Source organism: Schistocerca piceifrons, chromosome 3 (genome assembly GCF_021461385.2).
Source record: "Schistocerca piceifrons isolate TAMUIC-IGC-003096 chromosome 3, iqSchPice1.1, whole genome shotgun sequence".
Taxonomy (NCBI): domain Eukaryota; kingdom Metazoa; phylum Arthropoda; class Insecta; order Orthoptera; family Acrididae; genus Schistocerca; species Schistocerca piceifrons.
Genome location: NC_060140.1, coordinates 433,741,695 through 433,758,659, shown reverse-complemented (window position 1 = coordinate 433,758,659; position 16,965 = coordinate 433,741,695). Strand labels below are relative to the sequence as shown.

Below are 16,965 nucleotides of genomic sequence, written 5' to 3'. Positions count from 1 at the left end.
TACCACAGTTTCTCACTGTCTTCATTCTTGGACATTTTCCTTGTTGCAAACTGGGGCTGTATTTAGACATAATTTTTGCATCTAAAACTTTACCTGAGTCAATACCAATAACAGATGCAGCTCCATACATAGATGTGTGATCCCTTTTCATCCAGCTCTCATCTACAAACATACACAGGTCAGTAACATTTGTAGGAGATTCACTGTCATGAATATCTACCCCAGGACCTATTTCTTTTTGGTTTCTTTCCACCAGTTCCTCCACTGCTTTCTTCATAGAAACTTTGGCAGTATCGCACACAGCATCAGACATTTTTTTATTCTTTTTTTTTTTTTCAAACCTTGCTAGAGGCAGACGCGTGTTCAGAAAACCACACAATAAATTATCTCCTTCGCTGCCCTGTCCTAGGCACATAAGAGCATATGCTAAACTAAAATTGCTATCATAGGTACCAGTGTGACTTTTTTTTGGAGGAGGAAAATGAAAATTCATAGCCACACGAACTGGAAATTAATTTAAAATCACAAGCTATTCCCAGTCTTCTTTCATAAACAAGAATCATGCATTCCGTATTTTTTTCAGCTAACAAATGAACATGAAAACTTTATAGCCTGGCAGAGAAGCTCTAAATCAGTAAGTCTGAATCCAATGGAATCTATATCAACATCATTCACACCCCTGTACAGTTCTCCTGCCCCAGGTTTCGAGACTGAAGCTGAGAGCTTATGTTCTTCATTTCGAGCTGCTTCCTCTTTTTTGTTGGTAAAACAATTTCCATGAAACCTCCGTTTCCTAAACACAATTTTTACACTACCCATTATGCATAATTTTGACTTCCACACAAAGGTTTGCGAATTCAACTTCCATCTATTAATATGTTATTATCGTCAAAACGTAAATAAACCACATGCTAGAAAGTTTTCAGGAAGGATACAGATGTCAGCTAGAGATACAAATGGCAGCCAAAGATATCGAAATAAAACGTCCTTCACACTGACAAAATTCTGCTGAAGCAAGCAGATTCTCAAATGCCGGAAAAGCTGGGAGTGCCCGCCAGTGCAGAGTTAGTCAGTTTAACAATTTATAGGCACTTTTAAAGCTGTTATTACAATAAAACTTTCACGCAACATAAATTAAACTGTGTAGATCAAGAAAACAATATTTTTGGATAATCGATTGCTTGGACCTAAATCCATTACACCCACCCTTAATGAACTAGAAGTAGATTTTTTATATAACATTATTAGATGTGATTACTTGAACAATAAGTATGGAGAAAAAATGTTTGGATGTCAGTTAACTTAAAATTATTTTGCCAAACAATACTCAAAAGTAATAAGTGGATGGAATTTTCAATTTTTTGAAGACAGAAATAGGCATCTGAGATCCACAGGAAGAAAAACGAGATGATTATTATGAATTTCATGACAAAGAATTTTTGTTTGAAATTTGTTTTTCTTAAATGTTCTCTGGATGTTCTTGTTTTCAATTTCATGGTTTTTCTTTGGAATGTTTGGGAAATGATAAGGGACTGTTTGGTGATTAAAAGCAATTTCGAAAAAGGTGGTGAAAAACTTGAAAAATAGCTAAAATATTCGATAAAATGATGAAAACATTCGAAAGAGATGATGAAAGATGGTGAAAGTTAATGATAGAACATGTAATTGGATTCATGCAGGTGTGATAGCCATTTTTTGTTGTAATTTTCTAATATTTCGATAAAATCATGTTCTTTATGTCTTTTGTTCATTTTTACAATTTTTTGTGAAATTTTAGATTTTTCAGAATTGCGTCTAGAACAGACAGTATATATATATATATATATATATATATATATATATATATATATATATATATGTATATATAACAGGAAGAAGATGCTGTGATATGCAAATGATTAGCTTATGACAGCATTCACACAAGGTTGGTGCCGGTGGCGACACCTACAACGTGCTGATATAAGGAAAGTTTCCAACCAATTCCTCATACACAAACAGCAGCTGACCAGCGTTGTCTGGTGAAACGTTTTTGTGATGCCTCGTGTCAGGAGGAGAAATGCGTACCATCATGTTACCGACTTTGATAAAGGTCGGATTGTAGCCTATCGTGATTGCGATTTATCGTATCGCAACATTGCTGCACGTGTTGGTCGAGATCCAATTACTGTTAGCAGTATATAGAATCGGTGGGTTCAGGAGGGTAATAAGGAACGCTGTGCTGGATCCCAATGGCCTCATATCACTAGCAGTCGAGATGACAGGCATCTTATCCGCATGGCTGTAACGGATCGTGCAGCCACGTCTCGATCTCTGAGTCAACAGATGGGGACGTCTGCAAGACACCAACCATCTGCACGAACAGTTCGACGATGTTTGCAGCAACATGGACTATCAGCTTGGAGACCATGGCTGCGGTTACCCTTGACACTGCATCACTGACAGGAGCGCCTGCGATGATGTAACCAATGATGAACCTGGGTGCATGAATGGCAAAACGTCATTTTTTCGGGTGAATCCAGGTTCTGTTTACAGCATCATGATGGTCACATCGATGTTTGGCGACTTCGCAGTGACCACACATTGGAAGCGTGTATTCATCATCGTCATACTGGCGTATCACCCAGTGTGGTGGTATGGGGTGCCATTGGTTACACGTCTCGGTCATCTCTTGTTCGCATTGACGGCACTTTGAACAGTGGATGTTACATTTCAGATGTGTTACGACCCGTGGCTGTACCCTTAATTCGATCCCTGCGAAACCCTGCATGTTGCAGGTCGTGTACGGGCCTTTCTGGATACAGGAAATGCGAACTGCCAGCACATTTTCCAGATCTCTCACCAATTGGAAACGTCTTGTCAATGGTGGCCAAGCAAATGGCTCGTCACAATACATCAGTCACCCACTCTTAGTGAGCTGTGGTATCGTGTTGAAGTTGCATGTGCAGCTGTACCTGTACACGCCATCCAAGCTCTGTTTCTGGGTACTGATTTCTCAGGATCTATGAACACAAATTGCGTGAAAATGTAATCACATGTCAGCTCTAGTATAATATATTTGTCCAATGAATTTCCATTTATCATCTGCATTTCTTGTAGGTGCAGCAATTTTAATGGCCAGTAGTATATATATACATACTTGCGATCAATGTAAGACATACACAGACACATAAAGTTGTCCATACACACAACAAAGCTTTGAATTGTCTCGCCAATTTCATCCTGAAATCACCGAATATTACGAATATTGTGCAGACACCACCCAATTTTGCATTGCCAACAGGGAACATGGTACAGAAATCTATTAAATTTGTAACTTAAGATGTATGAAGTCCCTCTCCATGGGTAATCACACGCATGTAAGGCTAATATTGTTCCGACAACACTGAATTTTGCTTTAATAATAGCGAAAATGCCACTGTAATTGATGAATTAAGTGCCAACCATTAAGGAAAACATGCTATTTGATAGGATCTCTTCAATCCAGTTATAAAGTCGCCATAATACTCTGTAATTTGTGCAAGTTGTTACATCTTGGTACTGTATAGTACAGTAACCACAAGTCAAGAATACGAACTTTATTTTCCAGCACACATTTGACATAATCATCAAAGAACATTTGAAGTATGTCTGCTATAGATTTAATCTCTCCATACCGATCCACATAAAAGCGTAAAATCCACGTAGGTCCACAACATGTGCATGCTTTAAAGTTACTTGTCACAGAACACCTAATGTGAAAAGGTACATAATCGTTCCCCTGTTGTTCTGTTTGCGAATTCAATAGAAAAGGGAACAACTAGCAGTGACATAAGGTATACACTGCAATATGTTGTATGAAGGCTTCCAGAGTATACATAGTCACTTTCCTTGGATTTATACCTTGGCAGAAGGAGCAAAAGCTTGGAATAACATGATAATTTCACATGTTTAGTGGTATGTTAAATTTATATCACCGCAATCCTGCATTCAGGCGATTTTAAGCGATTCCTTGTGTATGATCTCAGGGGTTTTATCATCATGTAGACCTGTGAGCCATTGCATTCAATGTCATCGTGAGGAAGACGAACATAATTAATTTACAGATAGATGATGTTGTGAGAGTAGATCTGTGGTAGTGTTTTGCTTATGATAACCGAAGCATTGAGACGGAAATGCGATTTTTGTGTTTTCAGTCACTCGTTATTTCTAAGATCAAGGTTTGATGACAAGTGTCATACCTTTGCAACTGAAGATAGATGGTAGTGTAGTACATCCATTCAGAAGTGTCAGAGAAAATGTGCAGTGAGTTAATTTTCAGACATATACATTGCACATTTCCACAGGAATTGAAATCATTCCTGGTAAATGTAGGTGTGATTCCTGCAAAAACACATTTGTTTTTTAATTCTTTTGCTCGTCAAGATTGCAAAGTGTACCAGACATGATGGAGAAGATATTTTATAAGTTTGATACAGCGGGTATTGCAGTGCCTTCGTTGTCCAGAAGAATGACAAATATTTCTTTGGAGATGCATGCATGCATATGGAAGTTTGGGTTTGACTGTAGACCGTTCTCACATACCACTCGCGAAAAGCGGGATGTCCGAGTTCCAGTCCTGATCTGGCACAAATTTTCGTTGTCATCGTTCCATTATACAGCCAAAAGTTGTCCACATTCCTAACCGTGAATACATTTCATGTATCTGATACAGCATTTCACAGTAATGCATTTCCTGCAATTTTTCTACACCCCTTACAGCCAATAGCACACATTTAACATAGCAAAACTTCCATGACTGTATGTACTAGCCTATAACCACAGTGGATTACATACACCCACAAAACAAGGTAGCACAATTCAACTCTACTGCCACATACACTCCTCCTGCTGGATGACAGATCACAGTTCATTGTATTTGACTGTGAATGTCCCACATCATAATACACATAAAAGACAGACACAGATATCAAGTGATTTCAAGAGATTTCTAAACCATTTGTGATGTACACCATTGTTTGTTGCATTGGTATGCTGTAGCGCGATTGAGTCTTATAACACAGTCAATTATAAAGGTGTCCTTGCAGGAAAATTCTCCAGTGGGTTTCTTATGGCATTGTCTTCCAGGGTTTAACATCAGAGGGACCTGTGGGCCATTGGGCTCATGTCATTGTCGTAGAAAACTCTGAGAACACACTATTATCAACATGTATATGTGCAGTCATGAAACAAAAGTTATAAGAGACAGCTTTTCTGGTAAAGTTTCCCACATTTTCATCCAACAAATTACTATGTTCAAGTTCTTCTCCAGAGCATAGTTTCCGATTACATATTAAACATTAATACAGCATTTTAAATTGATTTTTAAGCGATTTCTCGCATGAATGGTAAGTATTTTTACGTTTTATGGAAGACTTCTAACGTTTCCAGTGGATTTCTAAATAGCGACATTTGAGGAAACAGAAGATGTGATTTATAAGTGTAACAAATTCATAGTCGACTGACATGGTAGTGGGACTTCTATTAGCAAGCTTACATCCTTCCATAAGATTTGTAAATCACTTTTTGAGGAATGTTGGTCCGATTCCTTCAACAATGGCTCCTGTGCAGGATGTCTTTTTGCTGGTCATGATTAGCAACTGACAGAAGTGATGTGAAACGATCACACATGGTTTAAACTTCGAGAAATCCCTCAACGCTTAGCAAGTGCACCAGAGGTGATAGGGAAACGGCATAGTTCACATGCCCATCCCTCTTCCTTCCATGCCAACTCATTTCTTCATTTGGCACACTAAGCTTAATGGCGAGTGGAACTTGATTTTCAGTTTTTTGTTACCACAAACACTTTGTGTGGTTTACCTGTTCATACTTGAATTCCAATCTGTTTGATACAAATAATTCAATTTACACATGAGTGTGGTTTGTCATGTATGCTTGTTCTGCTGTAAAGTCGCTAACATCCTTCAAATTCTTGGGCGAATGATGAGTCCAACTGACGAATGCTTCGAAATTTGTATGGTTCATTTAACAGATATCTATGTGGTAATTTCTTCTTCACCTCTTAAGAGACACCACTGAGGGTGCATACCGTTTCCTGTACATGAGGACGACTATATTCCAATACAAGGAATTCTGGCTAAAATCAGCAGAAAGCATCTAAAAGACCCATGGTCATGCCATATATACTAAACTCATCATTATCTTTGGTAACTGGGAACTTTAAAACAGCAGTTAATTCGCTATTAAAGTACACAGTATGGTATTAGGATTGTTCAAAATAAAAAATTAACTACAATGTAATAATTAAAATCAATTCACTAATGTTTATAATTAATTCTATCTTAATCACCACAGTATGTCTGATAATATGGTATTTACAAAGAATATAGAACAAACCAATTTCTTATTACATGACACTACTTTGAAGCAAAACAATCTTGAACTGATTTCTGTCTCTGTGAAGTAGCTTCTCTTTTATATATTGCATTACAAAATTTGCACATCACCAACATGTCAGTAAGGGGGAACTTCATCTTGCAGTTCTATCCAACCCAGTAACCTTTTGGTCTATTGAAGTGCTGATGCATGATTGATTACTGTTTCTGAAGTTAGAGTAACGTTGTTATCTTCTTTACTGCCATTCACCTCTTTGGATTTCCCTTGTACTCACTGAACAATAGCACCGTCACTGAACATCTCATGACCTGGTTCTGTGTAGTCGACATCAAACTATTCATAAATACGTTCTTTGTCAACAGTTTCACACCTCAGTGTACTTTTCAAAACAGCAGCTAATGCTACTAATGAGAATTCTTCTTCATCTTCACAATTACTTATTTCTTTAATTTTGCGATTAATGTTTATCACTGAATTGGTTATGGTTGACTGCTTTACCTTACCTCAGGCTTATGACACTTTATATACAGCGTCTAGCACCGTCAATTATTTCCAAAAAGTTAGAAATTGCTGCTCTTACTATTACATATATATTCAGTTGTTTATTACACATAAAAGAAAATCACCATAAATGTATACTAAGAAAATCTATTCACCTACATGACATAACACAAGAAGAAACCATAGACATTGCTGTAACTAGGCTTCAGAAGAAAATTAACAGCTATCAGTATTCAGGAGTTAAGTTTTTTAATTCATTGCCTCCCAAGGTATTTGACGTTCTGTAATCTGTCTTAAAAAGTGTTACAAAGAAGTAGTTAAAAGATAAAGTTTGTATAACTTGAAGAGTTTTGTATATGCTGTAAAGATGACCTTATTTACTGACTCTTTTATCTTGAGAATATTAAAGTCTTGTAGTTCTGACTTGCAAACATTTTAACCAACATACTGCAGTTAATATTCTTTGTATAAAATATTCATGTGTTTCTAAGTATTTGTATTTATGTACCACGATTGTATTTAATGTATTTCTCTATGATAAAATGAACTGCAGTGCAAAATGTTTAAAGACGGAATAAAATGATTTGATTTTATTTGCCATGAATTTGCGTACCATGAAGTGAGAGTAACTTTAATCCAACGCCAATAAATGATTCAATCCTGCCTAGCACCTATTCTATTAAACATTTCGGAAAAGTTTTGATTCTATCCAACAGTTAATAGTGTTCTGCCACTCGCTATTTTGGATATTTTTTGCCAACTAAATGTGTACTACCCACTGTATTTTTGAGGTAATTTTTATCAAGGCAAACTACTTAAACAGAAGGCAAACGACATTCATTTATGTACATGATTAGTTATTGTCTAAATTACACCCACAAACCTTTAATCAACTTGTCAAGTATTACTCTATGATCGAAAGCAGCCAAGAAGGCTATTTTCTTGGAATGTGGGGCATCTTTGCACCACTGACAAAGTGAATCAAAGTAGCTCCACAGTATTTTCATTGCTTCGTTTCAGATCTGTTTCAGCTTTGGATGAATTGTAATACACTGAAAATGAGTACTGCTAAGATATTAATGTTGTTATAGTATGGTGCAGGTGGAAATGGGAGCTAGGACCTTATGAATATACAATTTACAGCACTGAAAATCTGAAATAATATGTGGAATCCATGTGAAATGAAACACCTGATTGAAATGTTACAACGTGCTTCTAAACTAAGTTTACTAGATGTCCCCCATTAGCCACTATAAGCCCTTTTTTTTAGTCACTGTCCCTTATTTTTTAAGATAGAATGGGACACCAAAATTCTCTGTTTTGTGGCAATGACTTTTCTGCATGAAACGCTATTAGTTATAATTCTCAAAAAGTCAAAAGTCCTGTTTTGCAGTAATTTGATGACAAATTTCAACATACCAATAAGTGACAAAGCAAAGTATCGTTTATACAGATCTACAATACATATACACCTGAAACCATGTGGAGACTTCACTTGGAAAAGTACAGTTGTGGACGATATTTGAACTGCGTCGGTTTCCATTAACAAATAGTAATCACTCTTGTTTGATGTTAATGCAACCAACAGCAAAGAAAATTGTGAATGCATATGATTGAGTTTGAGTGTAAAGAAATCATTACAGTTCTGACTTGTTTAGAAGACAGTACTGAGTTCTGCATTCGTGAAATAATAAAATACAGTGAACTTTTGTAGACTCCAAATGCTAAAATGCTTGAAATTAATAATATCAGTGAAAGTATTAGAAACAAAGAAACTGGAAAAACATCAGCTAGCGACTGTTGGAAAGAAATAATTTTATATTTTAATATAGACAATGTGCCTTATACCAATTTTCTTAAAATATTAGAATTTCTTCTTTGTTTACCTAGAACTGACATTCCCACTAAATGAATATTTTCTTGTACAAGTGGTCTATAGACAAACAACAGGAACGCTCATTCAGTACCGACTTTGAAAGCTATATAAATTAATAAGATGAACTTTAATCACACTTCTTTAAATTTTTACACAATGTTGTGTGGGTTACTGAAGAAGACCCATTCACCAATGTAATATCATTGAGGAATGACTCCTACACTGATAATTCTTGAGGATTGTTTTGCTGGAGTAAATTCAGTGGTACTATATATATACATATAAAACATTATTTATTTATTCATTTTGCATTAGTTTCATACTCTTCATATATATGACAAAATAATTTTACCTATTCTTTTCTGTCACTTGAATCATTGAAAAAATTTTAATGTCCCATTTTCTTGTTTCAGAAATGTGTTTAACTTATTCTAATCCAGGGCCAGGTACTTGCAAACAACTTAAGAAAGGAAAAACCCAGTGTTTGATTATTCTAGTAATGAATAGCTATTAGAAGAGCAAATTCTTTACAAAAGTTCAGATGAAGTGTGGCAATCACACAGAAGAAATCAAATAGAAGTGTTAGCAGCATCTACTGAGAATGAAGAGAGCCTATCAGAAACATAGGAAATTGCACCACGTCAGTGAGCAAGTTCACCCTACTCACTGACAATACTTCTCTTCTAGTTGACAAAGCAACAGGGAGCAACCAGGAAACATCTGCAAACAATGCACTTGAAAACAATCTGAAGTGGTTTAACTGTAATGGACTCTCTCTAAATATAAAAAAAACTCATTATGTACAGTTTCATATGGCATATGAAGAACTGGGGATATAAATATAGAATGTATTGGACAACAAATAAAGCAAGTCGACTCGGCTACGTTCCTGAATGCTAAATTGGTCAAACCATATCCTAGATCTAGAAAAAAGACTACATTCTCCAACATTTGCCTTATGCTATAAGTAAAGATGTACTTTTTTACAAATAGAATGATATAGTTGAAACTATAAACCTCTCACGATGGTTAGGCTATACAGGCAGTTTTCTCAGTTGCACAGTTGGTTGATGGCGGTGAATTTGGACAAAATATTTTCCTGGTATAGTCACTGACACTTTAACACCAAACTAATGAAACATGGGTCTTTCTTTGATAACAACACAAACCTTTCTTTTGTTCACATTTGTTACTTTTTTATATATTAACTAAAACACAGTGTTCTACACTGTATTTGTGTTATTTTGTCCATTTAAAAACAAAGAGTGCACAAATGTTTGTTTACTATGGTCCTATAAAGTAACACAGTAAATTTTAGAGAGGATAACATTGCCCAAAGTTATTATCCTGTCTTAAAATAACTATTGTATTATGTGTGACCAAGTAACCTGCTCCAGGAGCTACTATGTTCCAATTTTTAAATCTTTATGAAATTTAAAAAATACAGATTTGATGCCTTTGTATGTTACTAGATGTTTTTTACATTGTTTTTTACTTATTTTCATTTATTCGTTCATCCATAGACAAATTGTTTTGTATGGATGTCATCAATACAATACAATACAATACAATCATTACAACAGACCAACATAATTTTCAAGACAGTTTACAAAACCGCTATGCATTACATGATTTTTTTTTTTTTTGAGAAAAGTAGACCCACTTTGTGGTATGTAAATTGATGTGATAAAATTGGAATAATATTACAAATATTTTAGTACTCACACTCATGTCAGAGTCACCATTTGGGGTTCTAGTAAAAATAGCTACTATTTAGCAACACAATACAAAACTACAACAAACGCATGCATATTTTTACAGGCAGCTACAATGGAAGCAGTAAAAAGAAACAAATGACTAATCACCCCAATGTGCATCAATATTTTAAACAAAGTTTATATTTCACTGCGCCACATTTACTTGTATGTAGATGTAGCTTGCTGTTTGGTTACTGCCATAAATAACGCCTCCGGTGAGTAAATACTACGAAATTCTTGCAGACTACATGTTTTAAAACGTTAAACAAATCGATCGTAATTTACTAGCGTAGCTATTTCCTTTTTTCATGATGTGACTTTGTCTTCTTGTAAACAATTTTTTACTGTTGCTCTGTGAACGCTAACTTACTGTTTACCGGTACTGTTAGTGTTTTCTTATATCGAAAGGCATTTTACATAAGAAGGTGAAACAATGCAGGCTATTTATGAACATTGTCAATGTTAGTTTACCCACTTAATACCTTCAAGGACAGCTTTGCTAATACAAGCTTGCATAAAATATCTTGTGGGAATGTGAGTGTAAATAAAAGTTTCACAACAGTAGCAGTCCCCATTTAGAGTCATTCCAGTGACTCCTACCACCATCGGTTCTTTGAAAAATCGAGCTCCTATTCTTTTAGAAAAGCTAGTGTTTTACGCGTCTCAGTGTTAATGACGTCATATGTCCTAAAATATGTGTCCTACAATGGTATAATAATTTTCAGGAATAGAGTTAGCAGTAAAATATTTAACAAATTGAAACGTTGTACCTGATGCTGAACTTTACTGCATGAATTTCGACAGATTAGTGCCGGTACCGTATCGTGAACCATAAACTATTTTTTCTTTCATAATTTTGTGCGGGTTGTCAATCAAAAAAGATTCAGAAAGGTTTGAAATTAAGTGTAAAGTTTGTTCGAAGTCGCCAAATGCTCTCAGTCTTACTGGATGAATATGTCCTGTGTAATTTGTGCGTTGTTGTTTACTCTGCAAGGCATACAGCCTACACAGTTGTTAAGTTTCGTACTAAATTGTGATAAACATGTAACACAAGACGAGTAGATTAAGACAGGATTTTAAATTCAATCAATTATTGTATAAGACATTGAGGATCAAGTGTTCGTTGCCCCGGGAAGCCGTTAAATAGGCAACCTGCAACGGTACTGTGCATTGTTTTAGCAGTAGATATTATGTGGCTCGTAGCTGTAGTAACAGCCCTGTACGAATAAACAACCCAACATTTTGTTGTCAATATGGAAGAGAGGAGATCACTGTACGATGTGATTAAAGAGAATTTAGCGGCAGCTGGAAGAGTAAGTACAGATATTTGAAGATAGTAAACTTTTAGAACCCGTGGAACGAAAGTGTCGGCCTATACTGCTATCTGAAGCGTATATATAATGATACCTACTATGAGCAAACATTTGCGAGACTGCTACGTTGCGAATCAACCAACGACTAAACTGAGCTATTCTTCATGTAAGTTTTCTTGCAGATGGCCATACACACGAGAAAATTTCAGCAATCTATTCAGTATTTTATGTTGTTTTAACATATTAAACATTATTTCCGATGTCATTAATGGAGAATATATTTATAATAAATACGGACGTATCATTCGAAAAATATGGTACCCATTTGATTTAGCTTGATCTGTATTTATAAAAATTAAATGCATATGATGAAAAGATAGTAATGTTTGAAGCCTATGTTTTTTTATTTTTGCTCGAATAAAGTACCTATAACATACTGGATATTTGAAGAACCCGTGGAACGAAAGTGTCGGCCTATACTGCTATCTGAAGCGTATATATAATGATACCTACTAAGAGCAAACATTTGCGAGACTGCTACGTTGCGCCCACGATATGTTGGCCTCACCAACTCTCTTTTTTTTCTACTGTTAATTGCAGGTCAGTGTCTTACAGTGCTATTGAATTTTAGCGCGTCTTACTACAGAATGGTGCTTTTTCTTTTTCCCCACTCTGTGGAATTCAGACTTCTAACCTCAGTTTGAACTTGTATTCTCATATTATGTATTTTTCGTAACAAGAAAATGACTAGGCCTAAAAATAATTAATACTAACACAAAAGCAATATTCCGTTATCAGAACATTAGTACTCTTCGGACATTATTGCATTACAAACGTAGGCGCCGCATCTCAAAATATTATAATGGTCGCTAGGGAAAATTTACTTTAATTTTTTAACAAATCTACTATTACAGAATAACAATTTTTTTTAAATTTACCAGAGCACACTTAAAAAATGTATTTTATAACGTGTGAAAGTTCATTAACCACCACATTGTTCCCTGTTAGCAATATTTTAATGTAAAATTACGTCTTATTTTTAGAACCGGTACTCGGAAAACGGGTGCGAAGTGCGTGGCGGATGGTACGCCCCACTGTACGAGTTACAAGGGTTTTTTCCCCCTGTTCGTTCACCCATAGAGCGCTGCGAGAATGATTGTTTAAACGCCAACGTGTGTGCTTTAAACTCTATCTTGACCACTCGATCTGTATGGGAGTGCCTTGTAGGGCGTTGTAGTATATTCCTAGAGCCATTATTTACAGCCGTTTCTTGAAACTTTGTAGGCAGGACTTCTAGTAATAATTTTACGTCAGCCGTCAAGAGCCCGTTAGTTCAGTATTTTTCTGTAGTTCTGTGACACGCCCCTAGGGATCAAACAAATCTGCCACGTGCTGCCCTTCACAGCATCCGTTCAATATCGCGTATTAGGCCTATTTGGTACGGGTTGCACACACTTTAGAATTAGTGTAGGATGGGTTGCACAAGTGATTTGTAAATAATCTCCATTGTAGACTGTTGCATTACCCCAGTATTCTACCAAGCTGCATGCCAGCTGCATACCAGGTATTTGTATGAGTTGAATGATTCCAACTGTGACTCAGTGGTATTATATTAATAGGAAACTACTTTTTTTTTCGTTTGATGAAGTGCACAATTTTACATTTCTGAACATCTAAAGTAAGATACCAATCTCTGCACCACTTTGAAATCTTATCAAGATCTGATCAAATAGGCCTATAACTGCAACTTCTTTCAGATTGTATTTCACAGTAGGTAACTGTGTCATCTGCAAAGGGTCTGAGGTTACCAGTATTATTAATATTGACTGCAAGATCATTAATATTCAACATGAACAGTAATGGTCCCGACACACTTCATTGGGGCACACCCAAAATTACTTCTACATATGTTGATGACTCTCCATCCGAGATAAATTGCTGCATCCTCTCTACCAAAATATCCTAAATCCAGTCACAAATTTCACTTGATGATCTATATGATCATACTTTTGAGAGTAACTGTAGGTGTGCTACTGAGCCATGCTTTTCGGAAATCAAGAAATACTGCATTTACGTGAATGTTTTGATCCAAAGCTTTCAGTATGTCATATGAGAAAAGTGCGAATTGCACATCACATGTTTTCAGAATATATACTGGTTGGAAGAAATAATTAATGATCTTAGTAGTAATCTGACATAATAATAATGTCTCAATTAGCTGTTAATGCTAATAGTGTTTCATTAAGATCTATGCACAAATGATTTTAGTATTGTTATTTTTTCATGTTTATAGATGCATATAAAATGCCAACCGAGACAACTGATATGAGAGCTAAGATGTTCACAAAAACCCTCCACTGTTTCGCCAAATTAAAACATAACTGTCTAGATTCTATATTGTATTGTAACTTATGCATTACTGTGACAAAACTACTGTAGGTGAGAGTGGTGAGACTTGATCAGTGGGGAGACTTGTTCCTCCCATTATTTTGCCATTTTTGGGAATTAAATTTTTTTTTGTTGGCATTAGTGTTTCTTGCCATCCACTTTCCATTGTTGTAATTTGCATCTGTGAGTTTTAACTGTTGTTGCTGCCCAGTAAGAGGGAAAGAAAGATTTTTCACCGAATTAACTTTTATTTTGGTAAGTGAATCCAGTTATTTTTACATATTAATTCTGTAAGAAATAATGCTGGTAACTGTTTCCTATAAAAGTTCATACTTTAAGGCATAAAGTATAACTGAAAATAAATGCTAATTGTAGGTTAGGGAGCATTCAGAAGCAATTTTGTTCACTTGTGTCTTATGGGGAGACTTGATCCTCAAGAACTTGGTGAGACTTGTCCCTGTTCAAATGTTTCCCAAAGATTTAATTGTTATCCTGGTACCACATTATTGTAAGACATAAAACACCCAACAAATGATAATATATAGACAATTTATTGTAATATAATGCATTGAATTATACAATATGGATGAAAATGAAACTTAGGTCTAATAAACTAAAACAAATTATAGTAATTTTGCTTTATATTGCAGAACTATGGGTCTTACATATAAAAGGAAAGAGGGAGTCAAAGCTAGGAAAAAAATTGACTCTAGAAGTATGGAACTTGCAGTAATGGCGTGCCTTGGGGGAAAAAGTTTCCGAGGAGCATCAAAGGAACTCTCTCTTCGTACACCAGAAGGAACCAGTATAAGCAGAGGAAGCAGCTTTAATAAACACAATGTTAGACAGTTTTTTGATAATCTTCGCCAGATTATCACTAGGGAAGTTCTTGGACCAGAATCTATTTGGAACATAGACGAAACAGGTCTTACTACAGCCCACAAACCAGGAAAAATAGTGGCTGTAAGAGGAGAGAAACAGGTAGGAAAACTGACTTCTGCCGAGAGAGGTGAACTTGTGACAGCATGTTGCGCAATAAATGCTATAGGAGGCCATATCACACCTTTCATGAACTTTCCATGTGTGAACTGGAAGGATAGGATGCTGCATGGAGCTCCTCCTGGAACCGGTGGTTCCACTCATTCCAGCGGTTGGATGACAGCTGATAATTTTGTTTTGTTTTTAAAACATTTTCATAAATATGTAAAATGCAGTGCTCAACACAAAGCTCTTATCATCATGGACAATCGTGATAGTCATATTAGTTTGGAATCCTTACATTTTGCAAAAGAAAATGGAATTACTCTTTTGACAATTCCTCCCCATACATCCCATAAAATGCAGCCCCTTGATAGGTCAGTGTATGGTCCACTGAAGGCATATTACAATTCTGCTGCAGGAGACTGGATGACAGCGCATCCAGGGAAAACTATCTCTATCTATGATATCTCCAAGATTTTTGGTATAGCTTTCTCTAAAGCTTTTACACCCAGCAATGTGATTAGTGGTTTTTGGGTTTCAGGCATATGGCCATTTAACTCTGATATATTTACAGATGATGAATTTTTTTCTACATATACAACAGGCCACTTACAATCCATGGAAGTCTGTGATTCTCCAAAAGCGTTTGTTTCAGTATCAACACCTTCATCTTCCGGAATTAGACCTAGCCCTATTGGATACAGATCCTTTGAAGATATCAGACCACACCCTAAGGCAGCAGCTCACACTACAACTAGACGAGGAAGGAAATGAGCATGTACCACAATCCTAACAAACACTCCGGTAAAAAATAAACTTGAGGAAGAACTCAGAGCAAGAAGTGCGCGAAGATTGAAACCTGTGGGAAGACGTAAGAGGCTGAACTTTGAAAACAAGAAACAAACGTATAAGCCAAAAGTAGAAACTTCTGAAAGTGAAGAACTGTCTCCATGTGAGTTTGATAATGACTTGGAGAGTTTGAGTAACAGTGATTCTGATGAAATTTTGAATGATGAACCTGGCACTGGAAAATGGATCATTGCTACCTTCCAAACAAAGAAATCTGAAAAACATTATGTGGGAGAGATTGTCAGTGTTCCTGACGAAGAGAATTTCACCATAAAATGTGTGAGGAAGATAGAGGGCCAACAGTTCAAGTGGCCAGAAACTGAAGACATGTGTGACATTGAAAGGAACCAAATTGTACGAGTCATTCCATCTCCAGCATTTCCTTCAAAGAATGACAGAGTTACCAGTTTCATTTTAACAGTGTCAAATTTGAGGGCTTTAATATTCAATAATTTGTATGTTTGTCTACAATTTCATCATGTTAAATACTTCAAATAGAGGCAGCCGTTATTGACTTTCTCAAGAAGTATACTTGTTTTTTCTTTGTATGAATCTGCTTTATCTCGTATATGATCTTGGATACATTAAACATGCTAATTCAGATTTTTTGACAGTAATTTCAGCTATTTAAAATATATATTTGAAAATTTAGTGACTTTTATATGATCTCATAACGTGTTTTGTAGGCTACAGATCGCACTTCAAGCAATGCCTCTAGAGATCATGAATGAATTTGTTTTCTAAAGTTATTATGTGAATCTCTTTTGTTAGTAAACCACAGTTCCTCTTATAAATCTTATAAACAAAATAAAATTTGGTTTGAATCATGAATAAATTGTTTCATTTACCACAACAAAGTGGCGGAGCAAGTCTCCCCGTAAAAGGGATCAAGTGTCCCACATATGGTGAGACTTGATCCATTCTGCAT

At 35.8% G+C, this 16,965-nt stretch overlaps 1 protein-coding gene across 1 annotated transcript; it reads left to right on the top strand.

Moving 5' to 3' along the window:
- The first annotated feature begins 14,380 nt into the window (after positions 1–14,380).
- Positions 14,381–15,962, top strand: LOC124788725 (MFS-type transporter clz9-like). The gene is made up of 2 exons (XM_047256005.1): positions 14,381–14,462; positions 14,858–15,962. The coding sequence occupies exon 2, from the start codon at positions 14,862–14,864 to the stop codon at positions 15,960–15,962; it is 1,101 nt and encodes a 366-aa protein (XP_047111961.1). The 5' UTR covers positions 14,381–14,462; positions 14,858–14,861.
- The last annotated feature ends 1,003 nt before the right edge of the window (positions 15,963–16,965 follow it).

What these genes read in the sequence shown, in the direction of transcription:
- LOC124788725 (XM_047256005.1), top strand. Translation starts at nt 14,862, where the DNA reads ATGGGTCTTACATATAAAAGGAAAGAGGGAGTCAAAGCTAGGAAAAAA.